A 17,799-nucleotide genomic window follows, 5' to 3' on the forward strand; every position below is an offset into this window, starting at 1 on the left:
TTAACATTATATGTCATCTGCAGTGACGTAATAATTATAATGTCTATGGTAATCTGTTTGTCGTGCGACTTGTCAACTTGTGTTTGAAAAATATATTTCTGTTTTTCAAAAAAAAGTTGTATAAAAATGTTTCGAATTTTCAATAAGTTGCAAAAGACAACCTCGTTATTTTCCAATGCAAAAAAATATCTAGTGTCATCAAAATATTGTCGAAAATTGGGTACAGGTAGGTTTTATAAATGTTTACAGGTTAGATTTGATCACAAATTATTATTTGATTATTTACAGATGATAAATTCAAAATTACTGACGTTTTCGAAGGACGGCCTTTATATTTAGATGCACAAGCCACTACACCAATGGTATTAATTTATAATTTCATTCCTCATTTCTGTACTCATGAAAAAATATGTATTTTAGGACCCTAGGGTTCTTGATGCAATGTTACCATATTTTACAAATTATTATGGGAACCCACATTCTAGGACACATGCGTATGGGTGGGAAACAGAGACGGCAGTTGAAAAAGCTAGGGAGCATGTTGCGAATTTAATTGGTGCAGATCCAAAAGAAATTATTTTCACATCTGGAGCCACAGAAAGCAATAATATAGCAGTGAAAGGAGTAGCAAGGTTTTATGGAGTGAAAAAAAGACATGTTATCACCACACAAACTGTTAGTGACATTTTTCATTTGTAATTTGAAAATTTCAGTATACCCAATATAGACTATTTTATAGGAACATAAATGTGTGCTAGACTCTTGCAGAGCTCTGGAAATGAAGGATTTGAAATAACTTACCTTCCGGTGCAGTCCATGGAATTATATCATTGGAACAGTTGGATCGAAGTATTACCTCAAATACTTCTCTGGTTTCTATAATGGCAGTCAATAACGAAATAGGTATTTGAATGATAAATGCATTTGCTAAGTGCCAAAAAAATGAGAAGAAATTAAGAATGAGTATAATATGTTGAAATGGTAATTATTTGAATATACTATTCACTTTTAAAAAATTATTGGACTTACATAAAATTGTCCATTGATTATGAATCTGAAATCAAAAGGTCCTTTCTACTTTTGGAAATGTTTTCTTCCAAAAGTCAAAAATGTCAAAAAATCTATTTGAGGAAACCACTTCTTGTACTTAAAACAAGAAAAATTACATCTTCTGTTAGTATCTCATACTGTACACCTTTAATCAACTATCCTAAATTTTCTCAAGCGATAAAACAGTTCTGTTTCACCAAATTAATTCTTTTTTCGGAACAATGTTCCTAATATTTTCATGTCACTAGAGTTTTTGGTATTATTTGTTTGCAATATCAAAAGAAGTTACAGTCCAAATGCATAATTTATTGCTGAATTTCATAAATTTTACTTAGTTTTGCCTTAGAAAACAAAAAACACTTCAAAGTGTAGGTTCTTGTTCTTTAATATGTAAAGGGTGCCTTTGATAATCACACTTTTCCTGCACAATTTCACACATTTACTAGTTATTCCAAAGATAACAACAATTATCAAAGTAATTGTTACAGAAATCTTATTAAGTTTATGTTCATAATGATCACAAAATATAGAACCGTGTTAGGCATTATACCCGCTATCCCTCAGATTACACTAGATTATGGAGCAACAACCTATAACGATACGGTTGCATAGTAATCATTTGATTCTTTTTCATATAATTGAAATATACCAATCATTTCCATAATCGCATTACCGAAGATGTTGTCTTTGAATTTTCCCATCACAAGTTATTATTGACATTTTACTTACTGTTTAACTAATTAATTAATTTCAATTTTAGGTCACAATAATTTGTTTTCTCTGTAACTAACGTAATTGATGCAGTTGCCTACAAAAAACTTATAGGCTTTTTACTCATTCATCTTTGCACAAAAATGTGGAAATCTATCATTTATTTTGAACTTGATTGCTTTCTTCCTGCCTTCAGAATATTTCAACATTTTTGTATAAAGAAGAAGTTCTAGGCCAAAATGCTTTTTTTTTACAAAAACTTATCTTTTTAAAAAATATATTTCATTCAACTCAATAATGATATTTATTCACAATTGACGATACATTGCTATACAGGGTGTCCCATATAAAAATCCGCGGGCAAATATCTGAAAAATGAGAGAATATCCATATTTCGTGAAGGCAGATGATTTTGATTTCGAAGGGTCCTCTTATTTGCGAAGAGATCCAGCAATAGGCGTCATCCATTAGGGCTTCGCGACATCGACGCCAATTTTTTTAAAATGGTAACCCAGTATTTTCAATTGGTTTTTGAATTCTGCATTAAATTCTGAATTCAGCCATATAGCACACTTGTAGTTTTCCTTGAATACTGATAAAAAAGGCAATTTCATTGCATATTATAAAGAGGGCCATGAATAAGTCAAAATGAATGCAATAATACGAGTTTAATAAAATGAATCCATCAGTTATGATTTCATTGTCTGTTCAATTTTATCTAGTCGATATTTCTGTACAAATTAAAATTAATGTTTCAAATTACCAAAAATATGTTACTTTGACCATAACTCGACTAACATGATAATAACGAAATCAATTAGCGATAACGATAATCATTTTAGTAAGTGTTCGAACTGCCTCCCTTCACTTAGAATACACATATTGCATCTTTTTAGTAATTCCCGATTCGTGACAGCTAAAAGTGTCTCTCGTTTTATTAAACTCGTATTATTGCATTCATTTTGACTTATTCATGGCCTTCTTTATAATACACAATAAAATTGCCTTTTTTCAACAGTATTCAAGGAAAACTATATAATCCATATGTGGCTGAATTCAGAATTTAATGCAGAATTCAAAAACCAATTGAAAACACTGGGTTACCATTTAAAAAAATTGGCGTCGGTGTTGCGACGCCCTAACGGAAGATGCCTAGTGCTGGATCTCTACGTAAATAAGAGGACCCTTTGACGCCAAAATTATCTGCTTTCAGGAAATTTGGATATTTTTTTTCATTTTTTAGATATTGGCCCGTGGAGTTTTATATGGGACACCCTGTATATGGTAAGTCAGAAATGAGTAGCATGAGTATGAGTAGAATGAATATGTATAAATTTACAAAATATTTATGTTTATATATTAGGCCATTTGATAAAATGAAATGAAATTCTCATTTGCAAATATACATACCTGCATAGACTTGACAAATTCAATTTTCTTCATCTCCTGAAGACGCCAACTTCTTTGGTGAAACTTGTTTCGAGAACAAAATGGCATTTCTGTTGATTGGAAAAAGTGCTTGTTTCAGATTTATTCTTTGCCAGGAATACCTTTTATAAACTAAATTGCTCCTGATTTTGGGAGATTTTTGAAAATGGAGTCAGTAGAAGTCAAACTGGTGTAGTCGTTTTATTGAAAAAAACTCTGGCAATTTCCAAAAAAAGAAAGGAATTTAAAACATCAAGGAACAGTTTGACGTTCAGTTTATATTCTAGATTATTTATGTTGAAGTCTCCACAAAAGTTGATGAAGTCACAGCGACTAGAAACTATATCAGACACCCTGAGTTAATGCATTAACAAAAATATCAATATTATTACTCTTGCATAGATGGCTGCTGTTTTGTAGTTTCCAAAATTGTTAATAATATCTGAATACACTCAGTTTAACCCGTGTTTCAATATATGTACATGAAATATTAATTTGATTAGTAAACCTGAACATTCATATGACAAATATTAATTACCATATTTATTGTTCCTATCCTCGTAACTTCGTTTACAATGTCTAGTTATTTCTGTGGTGGAAGTATTTCTAATTCTCGCATTACTCATTGTTTATTTCTTCCCATTTTTTTTATATTTTCCAAGTGATTCATCTACACTGAGGATACACTACAAAAACACACTTTTGTCTATTTTCCACTATATTTCTTTATTGTTGACCGGTTTCGGCTATTATACCATTTTCAAATAGCCGAAACCAGTCAACAATAAAGAAATATAGTGGAAAATAGACAAAAGTGTGTTTTTGTAGTGTATCCTCAGTGAACATGAATTTCCACAAAATAAACAAGTCGTCAATCGAAGAAGTGATTCATCTACATATTTCTGTCCTAGTATTCTTAATATTTCTTTCATTCAACTTCTCATAGATTTTTCAGATATGGTAAAGTGAGTCCATTCTCAAAAGGCGTGCAGTAATAAGTCACTCGAAACGAATAATTGTAATAGCATGCTAACTTTTTAGACAGCAATAAATAAATAAATGTCTTGTTGAGTTTTCCTCAAGTATAATGCTGGTAATACCAAATTATCCCATTGTTTAATATCTTCCAACCCATAATTATTACTGCACTGCCTATTGAAATGAACCATAACTATTTTTTAGGCACTGGAAGTCAGAACTTCATTCAAATAAATAAATATATTAAATTCAGAAAAATAGTTGAGAATAGATCTAAGATAGCGATCATCATTTCTAATGAAAATAAACTAAAAATTTCACTTGTAAAGAAATATATTCACATTTCAGCATTTTGTATGATTTTTTTTTCTTCATGACATTTTTTCAGGTGTTAAACAGCCAATTTCTGAAATAGGAGCGCTTTGCAGAGAAAAAAAGGTGTTTTTCCATACAGACGCAGCACAGGCAGTAGGAAAAGTTCCATTGGATGTCAACTCAATGAATATTGACTTGATGTCAATTAGTGGTCATAAACTATATGGACCAAAAGGTAAATTTTTTGTGTAATAGAAAAGTTTTTTTTTAGAAAAGTTATCTTTGTTTTGTATTATTCAAAAATTATATATTTGTGTTTGAAAATAATGGGGGAGTAATGTCATTAATATTAAAGAGAAAATAAGGTACAACAAATATTTTGGATTTATGGTATGAATTAAATAATTAATTTTGTTTAAATATGGCATATTTTGATCCTTTGAAAAATGAAGTAACCTTTCAATTGATAAATATTTAGTAATCACTGTAAATATACATGCATATGTCTCATTATAAAATTATAAAACTTCCCAAATGAAACATGATTAGATGACATAGAAAAATTATTTTCCATTCAAATAGAATGAATATCTAAAAAAAAACATTTTAATTTCAATTTTTTGACCCCTGTTTTAATAACTTGTACTTTCTGATATTTAGAACAAACTGGACATTTCATTTTTATTTATATTCTGAGAAAAAAATGATTAAAATGTACTTTATTATAGGTCAAGATATAAAGAATAAAAATTGCTATAGAATTGAAAGAAATGTTGATACGTTGACGCTAAAGTTGGTTTTGCCACATGGGTAAAAGATTTTATCCTTCAGGCCACGATTTGCAGATACACTCTTAGTAATGACTTAAAAAAAATTTTTTTCAAAATTCCTCATTTCTATAAGAACACAGACTTTCATGGTCCGATTCACGATTAGAGAGAAAAAAATCCGGGCTCTAATGGAACTCATAGTATCAAACGTTTCGTCTTCTACTGCCGTGGACATCTTCAGCGGTACATGCATTTACTGAGAGGACGAAGGTAGTATCTCTCAGTAACGACTGACTGAGGCACTGCATGTTCAAGCTTCTCAGTTCATAATTATACTTTCAGGAACTGGTGGAGGTGCAAATACTCACCCTTGATTGGGTCACAGTTTGGCTCTATGGTTCTGATTGATCCACGTTTTCACGTTTTTGACAGATATGCTGCTGTCAATTGGAGTTGTATTCTTGTCTATTTTTGGCCTTCTTGAGCACTGGATGCCACGTTCAGTTGACTTCTATACCTTCTTTTTGTTGAAATTGTTGAGTTACCTATAGATCTCGACGGCCTCCCTATGAATTCTTGTGTGGCAATGGGTTTTATTAGACAGGAGAGCAATTTTTTCTTCAATTACGTGATCTGTTGCTTCTAGGACTTGTTTTACATTTGTAGATTTCTTCGGTTGTTTAAGACGACAGCTATACTTGTGTTCTTGGTATACTTCAAAAATGATCTTGTTTCTATTATATACTAAAGCTTTTACATAAACATTTCGCCAAAAATAAATTTACCGTTGATAACTTCTTGTCGAACATAGAGAAAATACTGCCATTTCAACTTTTTAAATCTTGAGATCCTAGATATTCAACCTATTTGCTCAAATAGACTTGTTAGTGAAATGATACACTTTTTATTTATTAATTAAATTGATACACAAAAATACAGAAAATAAGAATAAAAAAGATATATATATATATATATATATATATATATATATATATATATATATATATATATATAAAGACAGTAATGGCAGTACATAAAGATTGTGTATAAAATAGCATCTAAGTGACTTAACACTTGTGTTATGCTACAGTGTATCTATTGGTGTTCTAATATTTTGATAAATTCAAAGTAATTTTTGAAGATAATTTTTTTTTGATTCTATAGAGAAGGTTTTATAATTTTTAATACGTTTTGTCCTTAAGGGTAGAATATTACAAATTTTAGGTAGTGTGTAAGTAAAAAAGCAATGACAAATATTTTTATTGTATTTTGGAGTGGGTAGCAATTCGTTTGTTGTATTTCTAGTAATATAAACTGTGAGAACATAATTATGAAATGTTTTGTTTTTGAATGCATACTTACATAAACTATGAAAGTATAATGTTTGAATATTACTAAGATCTTCTGAATATATAAGATTAGTATAATATGTTATTTTCTTCTTCAAGATTATTTTCAGAATATAGTTTGTGTATCACGTTCAGTTTTTGCAAGGAACTCTTATACATTGCTCCCCACACCAGAATACCATAACGAAAAAGTGATTCAGGTAGAGATTTGTAAATTAATATAAGTATATTTTTCAATGGAACTATCGTAGCTGGTAAAAATTTATATATTAGCTTCCTCACTTTTTTTGCTAGGTAATCAGTATGATTGTTCCATTTTGAATTATTGTCAATAATTATGCCCAAATACTTGACCTCGGTTATTTCTTTGATTTCCTCCCTCATACCTGGAACTTTAATATTAGAGAAATTAGGTCTGTTTGCTGATGTTATGCAGAAAACAAGATAGTGGATTTTACTAACGTTTAATGAAAAACGATATGTACTCAACCATTTATGAATTTTTTCCATGCGTGACTGGACAGAATTTTTGGTTTCAGACCATGTATTTTCATTGAAAATAACAACCGTATCATCAGAGTATGATATGATTCTTGCTTTTACTTTCAAACAGAGTAGAGAATTTATGTTGATAGTGCAAATACCAGAAAAGATATTGAGGGATTGAACATGACATATTTCAAATTATTGAAGTGAAAAAGTACATACAGCAATTGCTTCACGTACAGTTGTTTTTCTTATCATTTCAATAAAATTCGTATCTGTTATAATTATGTATATTCTGTTGATTTTAAAATAGAAATAACACAGTTCAGTAAATTATTTTTGTGTCTCAAGCATTCTTACACTTATTCTCTTAATTTTTGCAAGTATCAACTATTATAATATAAAAACGTATTTTTTTCCACATATTTTTTTGTTATGCAAGTTTGAAAATGAAGCTGGATGTTGAAGATCTCTGGACTATTTAAAGTGGTTTTGTTGTCATTAAAATGTTTCTATATATGTTATTTAAGTTATAGTATTCCGTTTTTAAATGTTGTCAGTTAACTTATAAAAAATAAGTAAATACACAGCAATCATATACATCTAAATGTGAAAAGACTGAATCGGTGATTAAAATAATCAAAATTGAAATAAACGAGAGAGATATATTCTCGAAATCTGAATAAGTGCCACTTCACTCATCATATGTCTCTAACTTTTTCTCAAGGTATTGGTGCCATTTACATTCGTCGGCGCCCCAGAGTACGAGTGGAAGCAATCCAAAGCGGAGGGGGTCAAGAAAGGGGCATCAGAAGTGGAACCGTACCTGCCCCTCTTGTAGTCGGTTTTGGTGAAGCATGCAGGATCAGTAAAACTGAAATGGAATATGATCATGCTTACATTCAAAGACTCAGCAAAAAGTTATTGGATCAGATTTGCGTTTCTTTAAGTCATGTCATTAGAAATGGAGACGAGTCACAAACCTATCCTGGTTGTATAATTTGTCTTTTGCATACGTTGAAGGTGAGTGACCCTGTTTGGAGTTTTTCAAAAAATCACAATCACATTTTTACAGAGTTCTCTTATTTATAGTATGAAACCTGGAAAAAATTTTAATAAAATAATAATAATAATATTTAATAATCATAATACGTCACAAACAGAATTTCAACTAGTAAAATAGTTTTACAGAATAAAAAAAAACTGAGTTTCATTTGTTGCTACAGTTTCTGTGGAAAAGCTTTCAAGTGAATATTGAAAATATATATCTGACGGAAGCACCAAACTTTTACAAAGATTCGAAATAGATGAACACTTCAATCTAGCAGACCACCATTATAATCTTCATGCTGTCATTGTTTACTGTGGTTCTGGCGTAGAATCTGGTCATTATTACGTCTTGGTCAAAGATGAAAACGGACTGGTTCAAGTTTGACGATAGTCGTGTCATAAAGTGTTCTGGCGAAGCAGTGAATTTTGTGGAGCCTCTGGAAACACCCTACATTTTGTTTTATGAGAGAGAGAGGATATTGGCAGATCAAGATGTGGAGCTGCAAGTTTTTCGGGTTTTCCTGCAGCGAAAAAAAAAATGCGCCACTGGAATCAATTAAATCGTTCCGGAGCGCCAAATAATTCTTGTTTTTTTTTTATAATGTCATGATTTGTATTTTAGAATTATTAAAATTAGAACTATATCAGAGGGAAATAACAGTGAAAAAGTAGGACATCTCTGTCTGGATGTCGTAATTGTAAGGTCATCAGGTAACTTTAATATATTAATGCAGTTGCTGATGTTATTCACTCATATCAATTTGATTGGTTTCGACTTGCTGTTACTAATCGAATCTCTCCTACTTAGTAAATGAAAATTTCATCCATTCTAAAAAAACTCATTTGAATTTGTCATGCGATATGTAATGAAAATCAAAAAGTGTTTACGTCCTTTAAATTGAAAGGAGTATATTTCAGAAGAGATAAATTTTTGGCAATGAAAAGTTTTGGCTTTCTACTTCTCCATCTTTGGAAAATTCATACATTTTTTGTATATAGTTGGAGACATAGAAAGCCAAAACCTTTGTTTACCTTCTATTATGTATCAGGTAATATTTTCTAAAAACAACCATTAATCAAAAATGTGATATGACCTGATAAGGTAGTTTAAATTACAGAGTTTTGGTAATTATTTACATCCTAAATTGAATATTGTTCAATTCCCCACACGGCATGGGGGAGCATTTATGATCATTTTTTGTTTAATTATATATCGTTTTATTTCATAGTTATATGATTAATTTTTAAATAATTTTAAATATTTGCTCTATAATTAACTTATTTGTGTTGCTTTAAATGTAAGTACAAAGAAATAAACTTCCAAGGTTTACTTTGATTGAAACTTAGTTTCTTATTTATAATAAAATAATTAGTAGATACATAATCATTGTACAACAAAATCAATTTCTGGGGTAAAAAAAATTTGAAAAAAAGTATATTCAACCTGAACTGATATATTTATGAAAAAACAATGAAATTTTTTGGTACAACTAAATATGAACCCAAGTCAAAAATATTGAATGGAACCATATAATTTTTATTTTTTAAACATTTTTTCATTGACCATTTCCATTTAAAAGTGTCGCCTTAGGAGCAATTTTTTCTAAATTCAACGAAAATATTGTCAAACAACTTGATGTGGCGAGAAAAAAAGGACGATGTTGGCTATGTTTTTAAATAAAAATTCAAGAATTGAACTTTTCTACTAATATTCGTACGTTTCATTAATTATTTTCAAATGTCATTTTTCACTTCATTCTTCTCGAAAATCTTCATAGGAAGTAGTATTTTTAGAAAGTTGACATTGAAATGTACCTCTTGTTCTACAAAAAATGACACATATACAATGCAGTTTATTTTTCTGTGCCAATGAAACAGTACATTTTTTCATTTTCTACAATAGTTTCTTCACTTATTCTTTGAAAGACTTTTGTTGTGGGGGACAAAATGCTTTTCACTATTTTTTTGGGTATATAACCTTCCACAATCTGAAAAGAGCAAAATAAACAGAGTTAAATCAATAGAGAATCTGCTGAAGTGTAATAAAGGGCAAACTGAAAAGTTCACCCCAAAAAATTACTGCGTAATATAAACCACTGAAGAGTCCAATCAGTCATTAACTTGTTATATTCATAAATGTTTCAAAAATAAATTCATAAATCTTTTTCTGTTTTCAAAACCCAAAATTCACTTTTAAACTTTCGCCTCAAATTGTAAATACCTTCAATTTAATTATTTGGAATTAAATTATTTTGACATATGTTGAAAGAATTAAAGCTATTTACAATTTGAGGCGAAAGTTTTAAACTGAATATTGGGTTTTGAAATTTATGAATACGACAAATTTCTGATTAATTGGATTCTGCAGTGATTTATATTATGCAGTAACTTGTCCGGGTAAACTTCTCAGTTTGCCCTTTATTACACTTCAGCAAATTCTCAATTGATTTAGCTTTGTTCATTTTTTATTTCCAGATTGTGATTGGTTATATACCCAGAATGGTTATATACCCAAAAAAACAGTAAGAAATTACCTCGCTTAACTAAGATAAAGTAGGAAGCTTTCAAACAAATGATGAAAAGTACGGGAATTGGTGAAAAAATTCAATTCTTGTTTTTGTTGAGCAACCATTGAAATTTTGTATACAGTGTGTAACAACGAAAACTCAACAGAGCCGTTTTTGAATATAAAAAGTAAGATTTAAAAAAAAAGCTCGGACACGTCGATTTCTAATTAAAGGGGACACCTTTCAGACTAATCAGATTTTTTGTAGTAAGGACCCCCTCGGAGGGGTGCGTCCGATGACCCTTATTTAGATAGGGAAGTAGGTCAAGTGGCACCTTGTTTTAAAGGTCTTTCGAATACCTTTACATCTCTGTTGAAAGAAAATTTCTGTAACGAGTAGTTTTCGAGATAATTTGAAGATTTAAGGTATTTTTATTGAGTTAAACTCTTTTTAAAATAAATCAAATTGTTTTTAAGGTACAATTTACGTTCAGAACTTTAAAAATTTTTGCTTTTTATGACAACCTGCTAATACGTGTTCATTTGATTTTGAAAAAAAGTAAGAACTATTTGTTTATTACGAGGAGATTTTTTTCGGGGGCTGGGGTTGTTTACCACCCTTACATTTTAGGTAAATTGAGTGGCACCTCATTATGAAGGTTGCCTTTTGACGTGAATATTTTATGGTTCTGATAAAAAAGTGAATCATACTAAAAACTTACCTACCCAACGAATTCGATTTCCTTGAATGCTGATGACACAGAAAAGTTTAAAAAACTGTTTTAGGGTTAATAAATCCCAATAATTGTTTTTAAAGCACACAAAAAAAAAGTAACACCTAATGAGGGTAACTCACATAGGAAATTTAGATTAAATGTTCAAAATGTGCGCCATTTTGCCCCATGCAACAATAAAGATTTTGTTCGAATTTTGCTCTTACATTATTCAACATCTCAGGAGTTATAGCTCGGCATTCATCAATAATTCTACAACGTAATTCATCCAAATTGGCTGGCTGTGAAGCATAAACTTTAGACTTTAAATATCCCCACAAAAAGTAGTCCAGTGGTGTTAAATCTGGTGATCTTGCTGGCCATTCAATTGGACCTCTTCTGCCTTCATTGTCCTTCAAAATGATTATTCAAAAAATTTCGAACCTGCTGGGCATAATGGGGTGGTGAACCGTCTTGTTGAAAATGGATAAATTCATCTTGACATCTTGGATCCTGTTCAATTATTTCAACTATACGAGGTTGTATTGCCTCTTCAAGAAGTTGTAAATAAGAATCACCGGTTAAATTTCCATCAATGAAAAATGGACCTATAATATGATTGGCTAATATTCCGGCCCAGACATTCAACTTTTGGGGATGTTGGGTATGTATTTCTGTGTATTGTCTTGGGTTTTCATCCGACCAATAACGGCAATTGTGACGGTTCACGCAACCATTTAAATAAAGTGAGCTTTCGTCTGAAAAACAGATGTTATAAAGCAGCTCGGGATTTTGCATTAATCTCTCACTCATGCCCTCACAAAACTCCTGTCTTCGGTCAAAATCATCTTCATTGAGTTCATGAACAAGTTTAATTTAGTAAGGATGGAATTTGTGGTTTTTAAGGATTCTCCATGCGCTCATATGCCTTATTCCGGCCATTGCTGATAAACCTCTGATACTTAACCTGGGATTGGCGATGACTTGACCAATCACTCCAATCGCATTATCGTCATTTACTACCCTTCTCTGAACATTTCTTTTCTTATTTAAAACAGAACCTGTCTCCCTGAATTTTGTGACCAAATCCAGAACTTGATTTCTGCTTAGGTGTTTACCAGGGTTTTGCTCGTTAAATAAAATTTATGTTCTATTAGCATTTTGGTCGTTGCCAAAAAATAAAGCAATAACTGAAACCCTTTCAGCAGTAGCGTAAGGCATTTTTAAACAAATAATACACGACCCGTTTAAACAAAACAATCGAACGATGTACTAATGAAAACTGGAAGAAGAGGAGTGGGTATTGATTTTAAAAATAGGATTTTATTTAAGAAAAAACTGATAAGGAGAACTGCTCGAAAAATTTTTTATTCAGGTATACATGTTACCGAGTGGTCTGTCTAATGTATTATTTACATGGCAATTTTAACTTCAAATTATTTCAAAAACTAATCGTTACAAAAATTTTCTTTCAACACAGTTGTAAAGGTATTCAAAAGACCTTTAAAACAAAGTGCCACTCGACCTACTTTCCCTATCTAAATAAGGGTCGTCGGACGCACCCCTCTGAGGGGGTGCGTAATACAAAAAAATCTGATTAGTCTGAAAGGTGTCCTCCTTTAATTAGACATCGACGTGTCCGAGCTTTTTATGAAAATCTTACCTTTTATATTCAAAAACGGCTCTGTTAAGTTTTCGTTGTTACACACTGTATAAGAGAGCTGGGCAGAAAATATCTTCAATGAAAAAGGTAAATGTGTATTAATAGGTGATTTCAATTTGAATCTTTTAAAACTTAATGACAGATCGGTGCAGAAATTCAGAAATTTTATTTCAAACTTAGGTGTTGAGCAATTAGTTAACGAACCAACACGAGTGACTAATACTAGTAGTACATTGATTGATTTCGTTTTGAGTTCTTCACCTGTTAATTTGTGTTTAGTACATGAAATTCCCAGAATCACTGATCATAACATTGTTACGGTCTCAATTAAATCCACTCAACCATCATACTGTCCAGTCACCAAATTCTATAGAAACTTCAGCCAAAAAAACCTTGAAATGCTTAATGAAAGATTGGTGAATTCTACCTGGAATATGAACTTGAGTGATATTGACGAAGTTTATTTTAATTTAATCAATAATATCAAAACACACGTCAATGTCATATCTCCCTTGAAATCTTTCAGCCCTCATAAAAACCAATTGCCCTGGTATGATGGCGAGGTTCATGATTTAACAAGAGAAAGGGATAGGGCATATAGAAATTTTAAAAATAGCTTAAACGTTCATGATAAAGAGTATAATTGGTTAGTATATAAAAGCTATAGAAATGAAGTAGTTAACTTATTGAAATTTAAAAAATCTGAATATTATAAACGAAATATTGATGAGTGTTCATCTGACTCTAAAAAAATGTGGCAAACTCTCAAATCCTTGATCAAACCCAACAATAGTCCCATTCCAGACGAAATAATATTTGATACGCAAAAAGCAGTCACAAATCGAGATAAGGCCGAATTGTTCAATATTTTTTTCATTGGAAGTATACAAGACATCAGGTTAACTATTCCTAATTCCCAACCCTGGTCATGTATAGATCTCAAAGTAATCGAATGCAAACTATCTAAATTCAAAATGCTAACTATGAAAGAATTAAGAACAATCATATCTAGTTTAGATAACAAATGCAATGCTGATATTATCAACAATAAAGTTCTTAAGAGTATTTTTGAAGTTGTAGGTCATGTTATATTGAATTTTGTAAATACATCTTTGAAAAATGGTCAATTTCCTGAAAAGCTCAAATTAAGTACTATAGTTCCAGTACCTAAGGTTACAAATACTAATGAAGTCTGCAATTTCCGCCCAATAAACACTTTACCACCACTTGAAAAAGTATTAGAACTAGCTGTATATAACCAATTCAGTACATATATTGAAAATAACAATTTATTAATGGAATATCAATCAGGATTCAGATCAAAGCATTCATGTGAATCTGCCCTCCAACTTACTCTGTCCAAGTGGAAACTATTAATTGACGAAAATAAATTTATAGTGGCAGTATTTTTAGACTTCAAAAGAGCTTTTGAAACAATCGACATTTCAATCCTTCTCTCTAAATTAGAATACTATGGTATTTCTGGCAATGTATTACAATGGTTTAAAAGTTACTTAGTCAATAGATCCCAATGTACGAAAGTCAACAATGTATTTTCGAGTGAAAGAAATATTAATACTGGAGTACCGCAAGGTAGTGTATTAGGTCCCCTACTCTTCATACTATACCTAAATGATATTAACTATATTCCAGACTGTGAATTCATAAATTTGTTTGCAGACGATACACTACTCGCAGCAAGTGATGTTAATTTAGATAATGCTATTCGCAAACTAAATATGAGCTTACTTAATATTACAGTCTTTCTGAACAGAAATAAACTTAAATTAAATGTTAACAAAACGAAAGCCATGATATTAACAACTCCATTTAAATATAATTCAATTGATAAGAATACAATCAATATTAATATATATGGTGAATCTATTGATATTGTTGAAGAATATAAATATCTGGGTTTCATAGTTGATAACAATTTGAATCTGAAAAAACACTTTCAATACATCTACAACAAAATTTCTAAAAAAATGTTTTTCTTTACAAGGATAAGTCGTCAACTAACATTTCAATCCAACTTAACAGTTTACCGATCAATAATTCAACCGCATTTTGATTACTGTGCCAGTTTACTTTTTCTGCTTGACGGAAACTGCATATCAATGCTACAAAAACTACAAAACAGAGGTATGCGAATACTGTTAAAGTGCAACAAATATACTCCTATTGCAACAATGATTGACGCGTTGAACTGGTTGACAATAAAAGACAGATTATACTATTTTTCAATGATTTTCATCTTTAAAATACTTACTGGTCAAATAGCACCTTACTTCAATGAATTTATCAGTTTCAACCATCAAATTCATAACTATCCTACAAGAGGTAGCAGTGACCTGTGGGTTTCAAGAACTAGTCTCTCAAGAACAATGAACTCGTTATTTCATAAGGGATTATTGAATTATAATAAACTTCCTATCAACATCAAAAAAAGCAATTCACTCCAACAATTTAAACACTCCCTTATGGAATATATACGATCACAGAATTATTAGATTAAGATCTGCATCTATTGTTTTCTTTTCATTGTCCATTTTCCACTAGTACATTTTCTTATTTTCGCATGTTATATCTAATACTATATCTAACATCTAATAATATTATATATTTCGTCTAAATTTTATTTAATATTCACAATCATATTACCATTTGTATATTAGGATGTCTATTTTGAATAAAGATTATTATTATTATAAATAGTGAATAAATAGGTTGTCACAAAATTTACCTGCTTCAAAAACAACTTTGATTACCCTTCTGAAAAATGATGAAATTAATGGTCAAGTTGTTTTTTCAATATTATTTTTTATCTAGAACCGAACATTTTTATATTACAGTTATTTGAATTTTTCATTATTATTAGGAAACCATTAAAACAAGTGAGAAAATAAAATGATTAAATGTATCACTAAGAAAGATTATCGGAGTCAACTAAAAATGTATACGAACCTAATAAAGTATTAGATATAGATGTTCTTCTCAAATTAAAAATCTGAAACTGTAAATGTTAGAAATAAAATGACATCTTCCAATGAGTTAGGACTCTTGTTTGAGATCCCCCAATCCAGTTTAGAACAACCATTTATTTTTTCATAATGGTATTAATTTAAATTGAAAAGGAAATATTTTCAAGAGAGATCAGTTTTGAGAAAAAACTTTTGGCTTTCTTCCTCTCCATAATAAAACAAAAAATATGGGACACTTCCTAAGAAAGAAATAAAAACTCTTTACACAAAGATTTCTAGATCAAGTGCAGAAGTTTTTTCCAGCTAAAAACTGAAAAAAAATTCCTACTGAAACAACTTTCATATAAATATTGAATTGCACAGAAATCACATTCATAATGGCATTGAAATAGGTATCATTCTCAGGAACGCTGCTCAATGTAATATATATAAAAATATTGATATAAAAGTTCACTTAGATGCAATTCAATCAAATTTGATGTACTTTGAAGTTTTGGAGAACACTTATCTTACACTTCTCATAGCACCAAAAACTAATCTCTCCCAAAAGTATTCGCTTAATTATCAATTTGATTGAAATTTCTACGACTGGAATTGAATTATTCTACAGTAGATGTCAGACTTATTTTCAAATTAACATTTAGTTACGTCCAAAAAATAGCACAGTTTTTTAGTATCCCTTATGAGTTCGCTGATTAGAAGTAAAATAAAGAACTACATCATGATATTTGGGGCTTAATACATTTTTCATTATGGCAGGTGAATCTCTTCTTATGGCACTAAAGGATATTGCGCTGTCCAGCGGATCAGCCTGCACTTCTGCTTCCTTGGAGCCTTCTTATGTTCTCCGGGCGATTGGAACCGACGAAGACCTAGCTCACAGTTCCATCAGATTTGGTATAGGTCGTTTCACAACGGAAGAAGAAATTGATTATACAGCTAAGAAGTGTATATACCATGTCAATAGATTGAGAGAGATGAGTCCGCTTTGGGAGATGGTGCAAGAAGGGATTGATCTTAAGAATATACAGTGGTCTCAACACTGAATGAACAGTTGAAAATTTAAATGAGGTTTTTCGAAATATGTTAAGAAGTGATACGAGATAGGTGATGAACTGTTTTGATTTTATTAGAATGAAAAATGTAAGAGGAGATGTTTAGCTGCAAGTTAAAAAAAACCAAGGAAGAACTGCACCTGTGATACTGAAATTGCTATTTGATCTGCCTATTTTTTAGTATTTCTGTTGTAAAGTGCTAATATAAAATGAACCAATGTTGATTTTTCCTAAAAGTTATTTGCTTACAAAGTGTTATAATTGATATTTTATACATGTTTTATTGTAATTATCATAAATTTTCAATTCATGATTAAATGAACTGTGTTTTTATTTTCCACAAATTTTGTTCTTTAATTTCCTACTATCTGAAAAATAAATCCAGATTAACAGACAATTTGCTCAAGTGTTATAAAGGGCAAAGTGAAAAACACACTCTCCAAAGAGTTAGTCAGTAACCTGTAGTATTTATAATTTTTTCATATTGAATGAGAATAAAATGGAGAAAATAATTTATACTCTCAGCTTTCTCTATAAGGAGTTGATATTTCCAAATTCTATTCTTAAAAGAACAAAATCCTTATTGACAAAGCATAAAATGTATTGTCATCACTTTAAAATATGTGGTAGATATATGTATAATTTCATACATGACATCAGAACAGTCAGTGAGAAATTTGTAACACTAATTTCCCTATATTTCTATAATAAATGCTATCATCATCAGGGCATAACTACATA

The 17,799-nt window shown here is 30.5% G+C and overlaps 1 protein-coding gene across 1 annotated transcript; it reads left to right on the forward strand.

Annotated features, from left to right (window-relative positions):
* Positions 1–10: 10 nt before the first annotated feature.
* Positions 11–17,376, forward strand: Nfs1 (Nfs1 cysteine desulfurase). Its single transcript, XM_023164410.2, is given in 10 exon segments — positions 11–226; positions 289–362; positions 421–675; positions 740–776; positions 779–808; positions 811–903; positions 4,556–4,717; positions 7,815–8,081; positions 8,084–8,110; positions 16,763–17,376. Coding segments are annotated over 10 exon segments (1,332 nt in total). The 5' UTR covers positions 11–126; the 3' UTR covers positions 17,050–17,376.
* The last annotated feature ends 423 nt before the right edge of the window (positions 17,377–17,799 follow it).

This window comes from Leptinotarsa decemlineata, unplaced genomic scaffold (genome assembly GCF_025532065.1).
Source record: "Leptinotarsa decemlineata unplaced genomic scaffold, Ldec_3_MD MMD2_tig00000505_RagTag_RagTag, whole genome shotgun sequence".
Classification (NCBI taxonomy): Eukaryota; Metazoa; Arthropoda; class Insecta; order Coleoptera; family Chrysomelidae; genus Leptinotarsa; species Leptinotarsa decemlineata.